The sequence below is a fragment of the Rhinolophus ferrumequinum genome, chromosome 16, assembly GCF_004115265.2.
Source record: "Rhinolophus ferrumequinum isolate MPI-CBG mRhiFer1 chromosome 16, mRhiFer1_v1.p, whole genome shotgun sequence".
Taxonomy (NCBI): domain Eukaryota; kingdom Metazoa; phylum Chordata; class Mammalia; order Chiroptera; family Rhinolophidae; genus Rhinolophus; species Rhinolophus ferrumequinum.
Window position 1 is genome coordinate 36,346,564 of NC_046299.1, and position 19,677 is coordinate 36,366,240.

The 19,677-nt window shown below is 32.3% G+C and overlaps 1 protein-coding gene across 1 annotated transcript in view; it reads right to left on the reverse strand.

Moving 5' to 3' along the window:
- PCDH15 (protocadherin related 15) overlaps positions 1-19,677 on the reverse strand; it is a 714,179-nt gene that overhangs the window by 185,209 nt on the left and 509,293 nt on the right. Inside the window, exons 19-20 of the mRNA XM_033131356.1 lie at positions 12,551-12,644; positions 1,433-1,561 (exon numbers count right to left, since the gene is read on the reverse strand). Coding sequence (XP_032987247.1) covers positions 1,433-1,561; positions 12,551-12,644 — 223 coding nt within the window. The remainder of the gene's footprint in view (positions 1-1,432; positions 1,562-12,550; positions 12,645-19,677) is intronic.

Sequence of the window (19,677 nt, forward strand, 5' to 3'; positions counted from 1 at the left end):
TAGAAATGATAAATGTCTATTACATTGTTCTGTATACCTGAAGCTAAAAAAAAAGACAGCGTTTAAAACCCTCTCTTTTTACAGCCAGAGAGAAGATTGGACTGGAAACCAGATGCTTTGAATGTAAAAGTAGCTGACTTGTAGAGAAGGCTTACTTCAAAGCACCAGCAAACCTCCTATTCAAAACGCAAGATTCTAACAGGAAAGAAGTAGGATCCTGAAACCAGGACTCAAGACACCTAGGTGGCTCATCCCTTGCTAGAGGAGAAGTCTTCCTTGCCTGGAAATCACATAGATGCTTCATCTAAGATACTTCAAAATATTTAGATCTTCCTCAAAATTTGTCCTCATATTTTGGTTACTAGACTGTTAACTACGTTCAAGACTAAGCATGGACCAACTGAGGAACTACTGTCTCTGCTTAAAAAAAGAAAGAGAGGGTGGTATTTTTTTTCTTTTCATCAAAAGAATTATAGAAGCTAGCTTGTATGTCCAGTTAAGAATCAGGAGAACATATCTAGAAACGAGTGTTGAGTATGCTGGGCAAAGATTGTGTGTGAAATTTAAGTAAGATACATAGTAGATCCTAATGTTTATTGCAGTGTACACGTGAAACTGAAGCTGAATAATAATGTATGTCAACTATAATTTACTATATCTATAGTCAAAGGATGTGGAGTACAGCATAGGGAATAAACTCAGTGGAATTGTAACAGCTATATACGATGTCAGAGGGATAGTAGATTGGGGAGAGGGGTTATCACTTTGTGAGGGGGTGTAAATGTCTAATTATTACATTGTTTTGTACACCTGAAACTAATAAAATAAATAAATAAACTATATAACGAAGGAAAAAAATAAAACAAAATAAAAAAGATGTTTATATACCAAATGAATCTACATCTAAACATTTGTATTTTGAGGTATGCATTTCCAAATTTAGGCTTAATCGTATAGCTAATAATGTATTTCTTTAAAAATACTTTATTATTATTCTGGAAAATAAAAATATACCAGGAGTGCCAAAATATGTATATGAGTACACATGACTTGTATTCATCTATTGTTATCAGTATATATTGAGTATTATACTTTTAATACAGTTGTTCCTTACTTAATATGTGTATATATATATATATATATATATATATATATATATATATATTTGGCACCATCTGTATATTAAATGAGAAAAGAATACCCACAAATGAATAAATGATTAGAGTACACAATGGACATAAAATGTAAATCAACAAGCTTAATAAGTTGAATCTAAATGGACATTATGATTTTAAAAAAAACCTCGAAGACTACACAGCACAGTGATTGAGAATGAATGCACTTTATTATACACTAGCCCTATACCCAAGTGTTCTCGCTGATTGCTTCCAATAATTCTGAGGCTCCATCATTTAACACATATTCCACTTACCGTTACTTGACAGACAAAAGCATTGGCTTCTTCTTCCACCACAGACACATTTCTCGGCAGATAGGGATCAAACATTGGAGCATTGTCATTGACATCTGACACCACCACATTTACTGTGGCGGTGGAGGTCTTAAAGGAAAAAAAAAAGATTAAAGGAGTTATTTTTACTTTGATGTCAGTTAATTGTTCATTGTGGCATTTGTCTATCTGAAAAAACATCTCGTTACTATCCACTTTCCTTACTTTTACAAAAAAGAAAGCAAAAAGAAAAAGAAGAGGAAAGTTGCAATTTTCAAACACCTCAAAAAACAGATGTAAAAAGCAAATGATGACATAAAGGGCAAACATCTTCCTGAAAATGTCAAGTATTTCCTGAAGGCTTACTTTTAGAAGTGATTTTACATTAACTTGGTCACATGTTATGGGTGGCGATCTTTTGTTTATACAAACATGCACCCTTTTTTTCTCTGAAACGTAACATTTCTGTAGTTTTTACAATTTATAGTTTTTCACTGTTTAAAAATAAAACTAGTACATTATAAAATTGCACTGTATATCAAGTGGGTTTTTTAGGTAAGCAAATTGTACTAGAAAACATTGCATTGGTAATTTTCTAGGTTCATATTTAACCCAAGAATTTGAGGACCACATACACCACTAATTAAATGATTACCTTATGATTATACAGCCTAAGGAAATGGTGAGTTAACCTACCAGTAGTAAGTGCTACCTTATTAAAAGGTAAACCCCTGTCTTGCTGCAAACAGAGAATAGTATGTAGGTCATTGACTTTTGCACAAAGAACATGTTCATATGCGACCAAGCTGGAAACTGCTCTCTCTCATGAAAGCACGAGTACAGCATATGCCCTCCACCCAGCTCTGTCACAATGTGGGGCAGATCACAGAAGGCTGAGGCCAAAATCAGAGAAAGAAAGGACCTTAGGCTGGAAAATGAAATATCCATTAGGTTATATTAAATATTTAATAACACATAAATACAACGTAGGAGGAAAATCAGATGAAACTGCACAAGAGAATTACCCCATATTTGGTTTAAAAAAAAAAGAAAGAGAAGCATAGTTGACCTAATTTGTAAGTGATGGGAGTGAAAGTCTAAAAAGTTCATCACTAAGAGGGAGTTAATGTGAAGTGATTTTGCAGCAATCATGGGGCTGAGAAGTCAAAAACTGGACTTCCCAGCCTACCAAGAAGAAGAGGGCCTGGTAAATTTCCCATCCATTCTGTGGGGATCAATGAAGTTCTACACTCTGTTGACTATTGGTGTATGAGGTCTAGACTGGTCCTTACTTAGATTAAAATCCAACATTTAAACTCTAATTGAAGTAAAATATTCTGCTCCTATTTTAACAGAAGCAAAAGTCAATCCTCTTTTGATAAATATAACAAAATATATAACAAAAATAATATTGTAAGACTCTTTTTTTCATATACAATGTTCAGCAGTCATTTAAATATTCTCATATGTAGCAGGAAATTCTTGGGTATTGATAATGGCTTATTTATTTGTGAAAATTCAAATAGCTATTCAGAATGATTTGTATGTATTCCTATATTTAAAAGCCCAATGAAATTTTATTTAAAGATATGTCAAAGACGATGAAAACAGTGTTGTATACTCAATACCTGGAAACAATCTAAATGACCATCAATAGTATATTGTTATATAGGTCGTGCTTTATACATACAATGGGATAATAATATGTACTACTGAGAATGAACACACTACTGTTAAAAGTCATCACATGGGTGAATTTCACGAACATAAGATTGGTGTAAGTACATGCTGTAAGTTTCTTACAACATAGTACATAATATATGATTCCAAGTAGGTACATTCTAATGTTAGGGAAAATCTCTCCAGTGTGACAGAAGTCCAGATAGGGGTAAATTTTGTATAGAAGGTGCAGTAGGGACTGTTGTGTTCATAAGGCTGGGCTTCTGAGGTCTAATTCATTTCTGTTTCTTGTTCTGAGTACTGATTATACAGGTGTGTTCACAATGTGAAAATTCATTAAGCTGCATGCTTATGGATTGTGAACTCTTCTTTACGCATATCTCCATGAAATCATTTAATTTAAAATATGCATGCACATAAACGTGTATAGATACATGTATGCTGAAATATATAAATTCAAATGTTATCTGATTAGATGAAATACAGATAGTTTTATTTTTTCCTTTTAACATTCATATATTTTCCAAAATTTCTCCAAGAAGGCTACATTGCTTTTATAATAAAATATAGTTTAACAAATGTTATTTCTTCAATAGTTGTGTTAATTAAAACCAGTAAAAAGATGTATTGTTATAGCAGCAGTAGTTCTCAACTTGCCCGAGGATAGACAAGATATTAAAATTGACAGCCTCGAGCACCAACATCTAAGAGTTGCCACATTAGAGTTTACTCACTTTCCTTCAAGCTGCTTGACCTTCTCTATGTTAGCCTCTCTGTATTTCCCTGTCAATTAACTTTATTGGTGTTCACCCTATTCTTTAAAATTCCCATTCTATCCTAGTGAATTCTAGGTGGAATATTTATGTTTCTGGTCTAAATGTAAAGTAATAAACACCCACACAGCTTATATATTTCTTCAAAAGTTGACTGAAGACCATTTGCATCCAAATCACTTGGTTAATCATTAAAAATGCAAATGTACCCCTATGCTCACTGCAGCACTACTCATGGTAGCCAAGACATGGAGAAAACCAAAGTGTTCTTCGATAGATGATAAAGAAAATGTGGTACATATACACAATGGAATATCACTCTGCCATAAGATGAAATACTGCCATTTGTGACAATACCGTGTTTCCCCGAAAATAAGACCTAACCAGACAGCCAGCTCTAATGTGTCTTTTGGAGCAAAAATTAATATAAGACCCAGTCTTATACTTTTTTTCATAATTTTTGCTTCAAAAGACGCATTAGAGCTGATTGTCCGGCTAGGTCTTATTTTTGGGAAAACATGGTATGGATGGATGTTGAGATTATCATGCTAAGCGAAATAAGTTAGACAGAAAAAATTGGGAAACATGACTTCACTCATATGTGGGATATAAAACTTAAAGAAACAAATTAACAAGACAAACAAGGGAACCAAAACTCATAGATACAGACAATAGTTTAGTGGTTACAAGAGGGTAAGCGGGGGTGAGGTAGAAGAGGGTAAAGGGGGTCAAATATATGGTGATGGAAGGAGAACTGACTCTGGGTGGTAAACACATCATGCAATATATAGATGATATATTATAGAAATGTACACTTGAAATGTATGTAATTTTACTAACCAGTGTCACCCCAAACATTTTAATAAATTAAAAAAAAGGAAATTTCTGGGCTACATATTAGACCTATTGACTCTATTCTTTTAAATCTATTGAAATAGTTACAGATTATTTACTTGTATGGCACATCATGTATTTATTTGGATTGATTCAGAAAGATGGCAAAAATAATTTTTTTTAAAATTTTTAATCTGTTTTATTAAATTTATTGGGGTGACATTGGTTAATACAATTATATAGGTTTCAAATTTTCAATTCTATAATACATCATCTGCATATTGCATTGTATGTTCACCATCCAAATAATATGGATGTTGCCGTATGGGATGTTTTAGTCTTTTACTGTGTTTCCCCGATAATAAGATCTAGTCGGACAATCAGCTCTAATGCATCTGATTAAGATAAGATCTGGTCTTATATTTTTTAAAATAATTTTTGCTCCAAAAGATGCATTAGAACTGATTGTCCAGCTGGGTTTTATTTTCAGGGTAAGATGGTATCAAGAAGAGATTCTCGATTAAGTTTAAATACTAGGAAATGTACTCAGATCATTTTAATTAAAGTAGATTAACAAAACAGTATATTAGCACATTTTCACAATTGATTTTAAAAATCAATTTATAGTATGACAATTAAGTAAAAAAGATGAACTATCAAACTAACAAACCTAACAAAGGAAAAGCTACATGTTTCCTATCTAGAGAACTCGTCTTATTGCTTATTTTCTCAAAAGTTTTATCAAGTTAAAATTGTATTCCCTAAAAAAAAATAGCATTTTAGTACTAAATATAAATTATCACTATTACGATCATTACTTTAATTATAATATGTCATAGATCTTATTTAGTTTTAAATCATGGATAAATTCTAACAATACATATTTCATTTTCAACAATGCAAGTAGAAATGTCTGTTACAGCAGGCAATTTCACTACACATTTAGTTATATACACTGGTATGCCTCTAAAATAAGTACATTAATATAGAATCTTTGATTTGGGATAGTATAAAAAATGTCAGTTGCAACGTCACAGTCAAAAAAAATGGATATACATTTACCTACAAAAATATTTTTTTTAATACTTGAGAACATACTTGAGCTAAAAGTTTTTTGTAGTCTTCTTTTATTTTATATTATATACTTTGTTGAACCTATCATGCTAATTTCTTAAATTATTGAAAACCTAGTTTAACTAGAAGATACATAGGATATTCAAAATAGATTCATTTTCTTGTTGTGGAAGAAAAATTATGCTGATTTTCAATTAATATGGGTCTAAATGAATATACATACTCATAAACTGACAAACAGAAAAATGTATGTATATGACATGCAACTGAGAAATAGAGAATGGAAATGATGTAGCCATCTTTTTTGTCAATGTGGCAATGTATCCAGATACATGTGTTTGTGTGTGCCTGTGTGTTTGTGTGTGTGTGTATGTGTGTGTGCATGTGTGTGTGTGTGTGTGTGTGTGTGTATGATACCAAAAAATGTATACATATTTTAAGACAGGAAAAAACTATTAAAATTGTACTGATCTGATAACTATTAAAATATATACTGATCTGATAACAAAAGATAAATATAAGTCATGTGTATAGCTTTTTTGTTATTTTTTGGCATCTCCAGTATATATGATCTAACATTTTCTATAAACAGGTAATGTTCAAATTAATGTTTATTAGTACATTTAAAATTCCTTTCAATAAAAATGGGGAGTTTGGAGTATGGGACAATGAAGATATGTAGTTTCAGATTTGATCATTTTTGTTTTTGGCCAATAGGAAAAGGAAAATACATATATTCTGTAATAGGCATATTCTTTAGGCAACATTAATCTAAAGCATTTTTACTGTTAGCTATAAATCATCCTTAGCTATAACATCAAGAGCCAAGCTAGACTGACTCAGGTCATAGAGTTTCTTGCATGACATAGATAGGATTCCCTTGTCTCCCAGTAAGGCTGACCTGGGAGGCACTCTTCTCTTCTGAGGGAAAAAAAAAAGTGTAAGATGTAGAGTGTCTTCCAGAAAGGCAAAAAAAAGGGATGTTCTTTCTATTTTAGATTATGGGAAGAAGAAAGGGAGGCACAGACAAGACTAGAAGGTGGGATGAAAAGGTCCCCCATTCACCCCCACCACAACCACCACCACCATCACCACTTTGAGTCACATTTCAAGAGAGAGACATTGTAGAACCATTTTGAGGAAAGTGGTGATAGGTATTGAGAAATGAAGAGAACTTTGGGTGAAATTATAGCAGAGACTTATGGAGTATGTGAGCCTCTAGAGAATTTCCGTGGGGATCACATCTAATAGAATATGGCACTGAATATGTAACAATGGCAGAGAGAGGTGGCCAAAGAGAGAAGCTTGCTTTTCATGTGTGTAGCTCAAGAATCTTAAAATTCCCAAAGACATTGAGGTTCTAGAGATCTCTATGTGAGCAACGCCTTAGGTGAGGGCAAATGACCCCAATGGCCAAAGTTAATTATACATTAATACTCGGCAGTAATGGACACCACCAAACTCAAAAGGTAATTAAGGAACCAGACGAAATTCAGAAGTCAACAGTCTAGAGATGAAAACAGACACAACACACAAAACAGTCCAGCAGAGTTGGAGAGCATAGGTATGCGCTGGTTGCCTTCCTCCCAGCATCAAGGACTGATAAACACATCCTAAATTTACACAAAAATTTTAAGATGAGAGCAGAAAAGATAGGAAGAACACTATGGGAAGCTTAATTAGTGAGTAAGTATTAACCTTGAAAAGACTAAAAATAGAAGAGGCTGAAATATTATTTTAACAGAGTTAAGTGTGAACCAAACCAACCTCCTCTCTTACTGCACTGCAATCTAGACACTCATTACTGCCTAGGTAGCAGAGTGAGAATCATGAAGAAAATTAGATTAGATATAAAAAAATAAAGGTTTTTATTCTGTACACATTTGAGTGTGTGTGAGGAGAGTATATTTTATCATATATATATGTATATATATTCTATTATATGTAATATTAACATGCTAGAAAACAGTAAAATATTAAATATTACCTCACAATTAAAACATCACATTTCTAGATTTATTTCAGAAAACACTAAAATATGAACATTTTATTCCTAATCAAAAAATATAAATCTGTGTTTTTCAAAGAGAATGAATAAGTAGCTCATTATCTTTTAAAATGGCATGGTCATGTCTTTTTATAAAAGTAAATAAATCTTCACGTTTGTTTGTTTGTTTTTCTTTTTTCAAAAAAAAAACCAAGAAAAAATATAGTATATGTGGCACACTATAAATGGCAGAGCAGAAAAAGTATGTATGTAACCATCTGTGTTGTGTTCTAAAATGTTATCAAACCAACTATATTGAAATTCAAAATTATTTGATTTTCACATACAATTCTGCCTGCATAAATGTTTTGTCTTTTGCTAATATTTTCTAAATTTTGATTACATGTTCAACTCCTAGATTCTAATTGTATATTTATAGAGTCATGTTTAAAAGACATTTAGGGAATAATATTTCAAGGCTAAAGCAAAATTGCTAAGCTTCCCGCCAATCTGCAATTGTGAAGCATTACAAGTGTAAAAGCCATCATCGAGTGAATCAAGCTAGTAATTCAAGAATATTTTACAAAAAGCAAAAATCATGGTACAATCAAGTTATCTATCCTATCTTTTAATGAAGAAAACAATATCACTGCACATGTGAAATTTGGTCAGAAATACCCACACTACAGGACCACTGCATATTTTGAATATAAACACTTGCCAATTGAAGATAGTTGATAAAAGTGTTTAAAAACACCCACAAAATTCTGATTACTGTTTGCACATTATATTTTCACTATATTTGCATATTTATATATTTTTGCTGTGCTATTGGTTGACTGACAAAACCACGATCCACAAAACCTACTTACTAGTTATCTTTCAGCTTGGTGTGGCTACTTATGGATAACAAGATGTGTAAGAGAAAATATGCTAGGTGAGGTTTCTGAAAAAATCTTTGGTTCTCTGGAGAACAGAAGGTGAACTCTGGCATTCACCTTTACCCTTTGCTCTTCAAGAATAGAAAGCAGATGCCTAGAGTCGCATCTGCTCTCAATATAAGAACAGATGCAATGGTCTGGAAACCATTAGGAAAAAAGAATGAAGATAAAAGTAAATGCACTATAATCGCTGAGCAAGAAATAGACAGCAGGCATCCCTGATGGTATTGCTTAGCCCTTGCACAAACCCTTTCCTATCCACCTCTAGATTTCGGTTTATTTGAGACACATAAAGATGCTTTGCTTAAGCTACTGTTGTTTGGGTTTCTTGTTACTTATAGCCATGTTCCTAAGGCCAATGCTGCCATCGATTCTTGAAGGAGGTCAGAGCACGTCACCCTAAAATATGCCACTTTGGCATATTGACTATTTTGAACTGAAGGCATTTGAAAAACTGCATATACGGGAAAAATACTGTGACCTTCTTTTTTCTCTGAAGAGCAAAAGGTGAAATTCCTATCTGAAAGTTGTCCCCTGCCCTCATACCAGAAGGAAAGTAACATTCTGATCAAGAGCGAGAAACTGAGATCAAGAGAATTCTATGCAAGCTGACCTTACTAAAGTAATCTTAATATCCTTTACCCTCCCCATTTAGTTTAGTCACTTTCCCACAATTGCTTCTCTTTGTTCAAAATACTGTAAAAAAAATGTAGGTTTCACCATTTCTTAGGGTCTTCATTTCCTTATGAGAGACAATTCGTCATGTAAAACTTGTATTAAATAAATATGTATGCTTTCTCCTGTTATCTGACTCTGCCAGTTTCATTTTCAAATCCAGCCAGGGGTCTTAGGAGGGTCAAGAAAAACTTTTTCATCTGTGACATTGTTATTCAAATTATATCCATTAATATAATAAAGTTTGCTCAGATTTTCCAATAACTTTCCTTTTAAGCTCATATTGGTTGGACTTAGTTTAGCTTAGAAGTACCATAAATAATGTACAAGGAAGCTTCTAAAGAGAGAAGTGGAATGTATATTGCTTCGAAAAGAAATGCATATGGGAGAGATCCTATATATTATTAAGCAAATGAGGTAAAATTTGACTGATTCGAAAATCTAACTTATACCTAAACTTTTCAATCAAAGACTGTTTCAGATAAAATGTGAAAATATTGGAATAAAGAATAGTAACAGCTTTCTTAAGGAATTTGCAACTTCATAAATTTTCAAGTAACTGCAAATAAATATAATTATTAAAATCTAGAAAACATGCTTTTATCTGCAATCATAAATAAAAAATCTAAATATTTATAATAATGCATTATATGAGATATTTAACTTACATGTATAATTGTTTTTCAACTATTTTGTTTTTCAACAAAATAAATTTAGAAATGAAAAAAATGTTAAAAATGCCAGATGAAATTCCCTGAATATTTTCTACAAAAAATTAGCCATCACCAATACAATATTAGTTCTCTTCTTCCCCAACCCCTATTTTTGGTGTAGGAGAGGGGGTTTTCCTTTATGAAATTTTCAAATTATATCTTTGCAATTTGTTTCACACATATTGCTGGTAATCATTCTGATTTAAGAAAAGTCCATCCAACTGGGGTCTGTGCTCATTAAATATCTTTCCTGAGACCCATGATTTTTAAAGTTAAAAAGTTAATTTTACTATAACTTTGAAAGAAAAAAAAAACTTGCCCAAATGTTTAGATAATAAATGTGCTATCAAATATAAGAATATTATTTTGTAATCAGTTTCTTTTTTAGGAACCCACTGTATGTGCCCACATATATGTCCATCAGTAAAATTATATAAATGGTAAAAGTAACTGAAGAAGCTTTTGTTTGAAATCTAAATGTTTCTTTATCTACTGCCACTTTCATGATAGACTTTTGAAAGTAAAACAAATTCACTAAAAAGGATCAGCATTTTAAAGCTGAGTGAGACCTTACTGATCATAAGAATGAAAACAAAATTGGAACATAGAAATGCTAAATGAGGTGAATTAAAATACACATGCAAATAAGAAAAAAAAATGCTCTAGAGGGAACTAAACTACTCATTTTAACCCAGAACTTATTTTCAGTTTTTGATATGGACAAAACCAAAATTAGTAGATTGAAACTATGTCAGATATTTTAACATACTATTACTTTTCCATTTGTTCTCTTGTCTAAGAAATTTTATTTTTAAGGCCAGGCTTAAAAGGTCCTAGCTAATATTACCGACATTCATTTTTTATTTATAATGTGACATATCTCAAAGCTATGTATTATTTATTTTTTCCTATCCTAATGGTTGACCTAAATGTTCCTTATTAATTTTACTTCGCTCTAATTATACACCCCTTACTCTATGCTGAATAATTCCTCCTCCTTCTGAGAATTTTCTCCCGTAGTTATTTCCTAGCCAAGTCACCCATTAAACTTTCATCATAAGTCAAGTTCTTCAATTATTTTCTTCTTGAGATTCTCACTGACTTCTTCACATATACTTAGCAAAGGCACAGTACCTTAATCAAAGACATTGCACATATAAAAATTAATCTTAGATTTTATTTTCCTTCACTGATCTAATACTAAGTGCCTTCTATTGACCTCACTATTTTTTAAAACTGTTCTGCATATTTTATTTTGTACATATAACTATTTATGTAATGTTTGAAAAATGGCAAAGAGCTTATTCTGGGCAGATTGTAATGACCACATTTAAGTAATTGTCCCTATTTATGTTTCTAACTTTTAATTAAGATGATAAAACTGCCCATGTATAAATTTGATATTTTTAATTATGGTAAAATTTTCTCACCATCCTTCTCAAATAAGTGTGAGGAGAACATTATATGCCCTCATCCAATCTATCGCATAGATCAAAGAGGTAATCTCAAGTACACTGGAGATAGGTTACTATTTGAATTGGGTGAGTCTTGCCTACATACCTATACTGATTTGGAAATGATTTCTAGAGAACAGTGCTTTGTTGGCCCATAAATACTTGATTATAGAAGAAAAAACAAGCTGTGGCATAAAAATGGTGAAAACACAGTCTAAAGAAGAGTTGTCGAAAATTGAAATGTTACAATGCTTACATATAAGAATGATGATGGTTGTGGGTGGGCTTGTTTGAAGAATAATGTCTCATGATTTTAAAATATTCCAGAATGAATCAACAATTTATATATTAAAGCTAAATTTTAGTTTCACAGGAAATAAAATGTATCTTCTGTAGATTTATGCACCCACTTAAATCATTTCAGTCATCAAGGATGAGTTAGGATTCTGAGTGCTGCTTACAAGTAACCAGTGGAATCAATCAACTTGTTTTCCCAAGTGCTTCAAAATACTTATTCAACAATTCCCGTCTGACACATGCCCCCCCACCAAAAAAAAAAAAAAAAGTGACATGAAAGGACACAGTTTCAAACATAGTAAAACTCCCAGAGGGCTGAGCTGAAGATGGGCACAATGGAATATTTCCCAGACAAAGTTAGATTCCATTTTCCCCATAAATTGGATAAGAATGCCAATCGCACTTATCTATTCAGATAAGTCAAAAGTTGTAATATCATAACAGATTCAAAGTATAGGTTCATCAATTTAAAAAGCCCACTGGAGAAAGAGTACTGCTCTAAGTAATTATAAGTAGTTACTCCAGGTGAAACAGAGATTAATTAGATTAATTCATGAATTCGCGATTGCACTATATTGTTTTAGAGTGTAAAACTACAAGGTTCTCTGAGGTTTTCGTGTTTGTTTTTCTTCGATACTATTTTTATCATCCTTTCCCAGAGAGAGTACTCACCCCATCTGGCCTGCCATCAGTTGCAGTGACAATCAGAATGTAGCGATCGGTGCTTTCCCTGTCCAGTGCTTTCCCTAAGGTTAGAATCCCAGTACTAGTGACAGAGAAAACAAACAAACAAATGAGACAAAAGTAAATTAGGTCGCACAGAGTCTTCCTACTATCCTAAACTATGTTTGATATGTTTTTCCCCTCCAGCAAACATAGCTTGACTATGTAAGATGTATGATTCTAGGATTCATGATGAAAGTTGTAAAAAGGCTTTTAAGGCTGCTGAGCTTCTTGGCCATAATTTTTTAAAAATGCCAAATCGAATGAGATAACTGAGTTAATTCTCTATCCTTCAAGAAAAGAATAAAACTACTTAATTCATTCCAGGAAGAAAGATATCAATTGTCTTGTTTGTAATTATTTCCAAGGTAAACAACTCCATTATAGTACTTTCATTATCCTTAGAGTCAAGGAATGGTTTCTGATAATTAATCTATATCATCATTCCTATCCATTGCCTCATATGTGTCCATTGTGGAAATGCAAACATCTAAATTCCGTCTTTGACAAATTCTAGTAATTACATTTTATTTTTTCTTCTTTTCTAATTTCCAAATAATTGAGGCTCATTGTAATTAGAAATTATTCAGTGGGATATTAAAAATTTTACAGATATAGTATTTATTTTATTATAGTATTTATTATAGTATTTATTTTTATTCTCTATAGAACAATATTTAAATACATTGTAATTGCTTTCAAAAGAGGAATCAAACTACATATTTTCATTTTTTAACAAAACATAATTTTATGACCATTTGCTCTTTCATTTTATAATTAATAAAAACAAACTGTTTTGTCCATACACCAGCAATTTTACTCTTCTTTTGAAATTTTGGTGTTTCTCAATTTAATTTATTATGTATACTAGAAGATGAACACCCTTTGGGAAAATGCTTTTTTAATATTACTGCTTACCTATTCACTATCACAATAAATGCTTCCAAATAGTTAAGTCTGTACTCTCCAATGTAATTTGTTTTGTAACAGTTGGTCACCTTTAATGGTATCTAAGATGAGTTCTACATTTATATCTTTGATATTACAATCTGACATTGTACATGACATTTTAATTACAGCCTAATAAGCATCCACTGTGAAGGGGAGACTATATTAATATAATAAAACATTAAAATATTTAATAAATATTTAAGAATAAAAAGATAATTTATTACTGATTAATAAAAGGCTTTCATTTTAATGCAAGTACTTTTAGTGTTATAGTGGAATTTAAGCAACTGACATCACAAAAAGTTGAGTAGAGAGAGTCAACGCCAGTGAATCAATTTCAGAGTCTTACTGAGTTTTATTTTGTTGTTGTCAGTGATATGGACTTAATACATATTTTATACATATGGCATGGCTATGAAAAACTGACTTTGCTTTGTGTACATTTTTAAATGTTTTGTCAAAATAATTGAAAACCAATTCCCAGAGTAGTTCATAACAATCAGGTCTGGATCAACTTCCCGCATAACAGATGGTTCAGATAATCTCATTTTAAAATGACATTCAAAGAGAAAAGTAAGACATTTATTGACTCTGAGACTTATTCACGAGTAACTTAAGAAAAAGGAAATCTGAAAATCTAGCCATAGTACAAAAAAATAAAAAGAAATAAAGAAAACTTTGAGCTATTGTTTTCCATTTTCCCCTTAGTTTAAGGTTCAATACTTTATATTCTTCCTTGTACATTGAATTAGAAAAATCACTAGAAATGTATATATTAATAGTATTTCCATTTAGAGCCATATTATACATAAACAGCTAATTTTTCATGGTCTGGTGATTATTATGGACATAGTCTATTGCTTGAGATAACATGTGCTTGTGGCCCAATGTAGTAGGCAGTTGAACAGGATATTTGGGAGGTAAAGATAGAAAGAAAGAATACAGAGTGTCTTTTGGTATTCACAGGTGAAAGACTGATTTATGGATGTACACAGCATCCTTTCATGAAATTTGAGGAGGAGTCTTACTACCAGCCAGATGGCTATTATAGAACAAGACACATTGGGCTACAGTTTGGAACGCAGTCAATCCTGTAAGTTCATATATTAAAAATACGTAAGAATCACTTTTGATAAAACATCAATAATAGTGCTACTTAAATTTACATGATTGAAAATATATTGCCCAGGAATGATATCAGTAAAAATGGTGAAGTAGACAGTTTCAAGAGATGATTTCTCTACAAAAAAAAACATTGAAAAATGAAGCAGGAAGGATCAAAATCAACTTTGAGAGAAATCTGGAGAAGAGTCAAAGGCTGACAGCAACCAAATAAATGCAGAATCAAGATAAAAGCACCTAAAAATGGTAGAAAATCCTTCTGTCATTTTTACTTGCCCATGCTTCCTCCCCCCTCCCCGCTAGCTTGGGGTGGTCTTGAAGATGGTAGTCAACACTCCCAGTGTGACACTCTGGTCCCTGTTTCTGGAGGGAACAGAGCTATCCTTATTCCTAAATAATTGTCTTTTGCAACTAGTCAGGAGGCTTTTTGAAGGAATAATACACAGGTTTATCCATCTTTTGCCTAATTCAGAACTCACTCAAGGCAGAAAAACAGTGGGTATTCCTGGAAAACATTGTAAGGCAGGGAACAACCTACAGCCACCTGAGGTAAAAGATTACAGTTGAGGCATGCAATGGAGCTCCAAAAGCCTGGGAGGAACAGCTGCATAGAGAGTTCCTTGGACAATTAGGGCATTCAAAAATGCCCATGTATCCTGGGGAATGGAATAAAATTGAGCGTGCAGAAATAAACCCATACATCTGTGGCCGACTGATTTTCAACAAAGATGCCAAGATCATTCAATAGGGAAATGATAGTCTCTTCAACAAATGGCCCTGGGACAATTGGAGATCTACAATTGCAAAAGAATGAAATTGGACTATTTATACCATATATGAAAATTAAATCAAAATGAAACAACAATTTAAATATAAGTACTAAAATTATAAAACTTTTAGATGAAAACATAGGGATAAATATTAATAATCTTGAATTTGACAATGGATGTTTAAATATGACATCAAAAGAATGAGCAGCAAAGAGAAAAAAATAGATATATTGGACTTTATAAAAATTACAAGTTTTGTGCATCAAAGGCTATTATCAATACAGGTGAAAAACAAACAAAAAATGAACCTACAAGACGGGAGAAGATATCTGCAAACTATATATTCAATAAGAGTCTGGTTCCCAAAATATACAAGGAACTCTTACAACTCAACAACAAAAAAGACAAATAACCCAATTAAAAAATAGGCAAAGGACTTGAATAGATATTTCCCCAAAGAAGTTTAAAAATGGCAAACAAGCACATGAAGAGATATTCAACACTACTAGTCATCAGGGAAATATAAATCAAAACTGCAGTGAAATTCCACTTCACACCCACAAGGATGGCCACAATTAACAAAATGAAACAGATTGGAAAATAATGTGTTGATGAAGATGTGAAAGAATTGGAACCCTTGTATGTTGCTGGTGGGATTGTGAAATGTTCAGTCACTGTGGAAAACTGCTTGGCAGTTCCTCAAAAAGTAAACAGAATTACAATATGACCCAGCAATTCCAATTTGGGTATATAATCAAAAGAATGTAAAATAGATACTTAAATACATACACATATATGATGATAGTAACAGTATTCATTATAGCCAAAACATAGAAAAATAGTCTAAATGTCCATTGATTTATGAATGGATAAAACAATTGTTTTATATATTTATGATGGAATATTATGCAGCTATAAAAAGGGATTATGTACTGATGCATGCTTCAACATAGGTGAATGTCAAATCATTGGGCTAAGTGAAAAAAGGCAGATACAAAACGTCACAAACTGTGTCATTCCTTTTACATGAAATATCCAGAATAGATAATTCCATAGAAATAGAACTCGCTTTTTTGGTTAAGCGAGAAAAGGGTAAGCAGGTGCAACTGGTTAGGGTTAGGGTTAGGGTTTCCTTTTGGAATGAACATACTTTGTAAGTAGATGGAACGGGTAATTGCACAACATTGTGTCTACCAAATGCCATCAAATTGTTAACTGCAAATGGTTAATTTTATGCTATGTGAATTTCAACTCAATTATTTTAATGATATTGAACAGGATTTTGTTACCATACTTGAAGGCTATATTCCTAAAATGCATTCTGATAGACGAAATCGAGTCCTTTTAGACAATGAGTTAGATTGCCTAACCACAAAAATGGTGTTCAAATACTGTTTAAACAATGCAAATAAACAGTAGTAGAGGGTATCTACTTCCAAAAACCAACCTGCTATCATTTAAAACCTGCTTCTATAAGTAACCATTTTTGAAAATTGCATTGTTTATTAAGAAACACCGCAGCATCCACACCTATGGACTGAGAGAGATGACCTCACAGGTTTCATGATTTATATTCAATGCTTCCTTTAAACGTTTTCACTACTTTCTACTAGTGTGATTTAACATCATTTACACTTACAAGGGTCTGAATCTTTCACAGATTTATCATGTTGCTTTTGGGCATCATGTTTCAGGTCTTAAAATGACAGAGATGTTAGAGTATACCTCAAAATGTGTGATTTGCTTCAAGTTTGATGTGGCATTCCATGTTAAACAGTAATTAAAAATTAACAAACACAGACCAGTAGAAGCAGTTAGGTATAAGTAGCATTTTAGAGGGAAAAAATGATGGTAGCAGAAACTAAGCTGGTAGAGTGAAGGATGTGAGTAGTTTGATTTGAGTATATATTTTGAAAGCAGTGTTGACAAAAAAGAAAATATGTAGAATCTTCCTTATATGTAATTTAATCTCCAATGTAACCATAAAGTCTGAACTGATGGAAAAACATAATCAAGCTTTGAATTTAATGTCAAAATAAATTTAGTCACGTAGAAAGAAAAAAAAGTGCCAGTGAAGATAAAACACATTTCAAATAAATTCTAACAAGGGGCAGAAATAACTCATTGAGGTTCTTTTGTTTAGCACTTAGCCTTTATGTTACATCACATACTCTATGCTCCAATGATGACAATCTATAAGAATTCATCAACTTATTGAAATAAATTACTTAAATATTTGGCCATTATTCTTATAAAGAATGCTTATTTACATCTTGTTTAAATGTTTAGTTATATGTGAATATCTACTGGATATGTATTTGCTGAATCATATGCAACTATCAACACAGACACTATAAAAATTAAAATGATGCAGAACCACAGAGATCTGGCCATGTAATACATGATATTAAATGATTTTCATAACAAATGGTTATGATTTTTAAGGAACAAGGTCTTGTTCTTTAAAGAGTGAGTTTCTGTTTAGCTATATGACTATTCTATTCATTAAAATGTATATAACAATTCAACACATTAAAATGATTCATCACTACTAATATTTTTTAAAGAATTACGAACATGTTTTGGCATATTTTTATTTCAATGAAAAAAAGTAAAGTAATGGTATTGTAATGAAGATTATTGCTAAAATTGACATCATAACAAAATAATATTTAAAATGAACAATGATATACATTTTAAAAATTTGCTTTAAGAAAGACAATGCAGCCAATAACACAATTTTCATGAACTGAAGTGTCTGATAAGGCAGAACACAATTTCTTTCCTATTGTTTTCTGAAAGAGTACCTGGATTATTAAAATTCTTATATAGAAGTGGTGGTGCAAATGTGCACGAATACCCCAAAAGTTTCAAAGAGGGGAGGGACTGAAATTTCAATTTTTCCCTATTTCAAATGTGTTGAACTATATTGCTAATGATCTAGGCTAGCCTATAAATATCAGTGGGATCAACAGTAATGAGGAGGCCGAAATTAAATGACCAGAGGATAGAAAGAAATGGGCTCAGTGCACTGGACCCTAAATCAGCAATGGTCACCAAAAGATACCATGCAATTCTTGCAGGCATCTGCCCTATTCTCGCTGTCGAAGGAGAGCAATGTTTGCCACCCCAAAATATGCTTCTTTGGGATATCAATTATTTCAAGCTGTTTATTTTTAAGAAACAAATGGCTCAGGAAGAAACTTTCCCTTAACTGCCTAAAAAAATCTAGATAGAGGACCTCTTCCAGAAAGGGAGCTATTACCATAGATAAAACTATGGTTTAATATGAAACTAGGTGTGATAGACAGGGAGGAACTTTTCAAAGCCCATTTGATCAAAGTCTTCCTTGTGTTTCATTATTAAAGAAGGCCCAGCAAACATTTGTTTTACTTAACATTTCCTTTTCTATCTCTATGTGAATTATCTTAGCCCCTTTGAAATCCCAGACCACTATCCCCCATTTTCTACTTAGTTCAAAATAGCATTTAAACCTCAATCTAATTTGCTTGCAGGCCCCATATTCTATGGACTCTCTACAGGTACATACAGAAATAAATTTGGTTATTTAATCCTGTTAATCTATCTCATGTCAATTCAATTCTTAGGCCAGCCAGAAGAATGAAGAGAAGTAAGGGGAAATTCTCCACTGCCCCACACTGTTCTGGAAACAATTTGCATTTAAAGAGATGGCTGTCTGAAATGACCTAAAAACTATAGTATTAAGAACTGTGGTTAATTTTAACTGAAAAAAAAAATCAAATAAGTAAACAAACAAACAAGCAAGCAAATAAACACACTGTGGTCAATTTAGACAGAGGAGGCTGCATTGACATCTTTCAGACCTTAAAGAACTTCTGCGATCCCATTAGGTTGTCTCTGGTTTCAAAAGTAGAGATGAAGAAGTAGTAGAGAAATGGTTGCTAGGGTAGCAGCACAAGTGGAGAATTTATTTTGTAAAATTGGTGTCATCAGATTTCACAACAAGCAGCTGTAAAAACCTTCAGCGTCAAGGGAAGAACAGATAAACACAGAAATAGAAATTCTTAACAGCGAGAGTAAGACCTGTGTTTCCTGCTTACTAGGGCAAGTGAAAGCATACCAGGTGTGTGTGTGTGTGTGACTGTGAGAGTGTGTGTGTGTGTGTGTGTGTGTGTATAACAGTTTTTTTTAACATATAATTCATATGTCATCAAATTCACCCATTTAAGGTGTACAATTCAATACACTTTA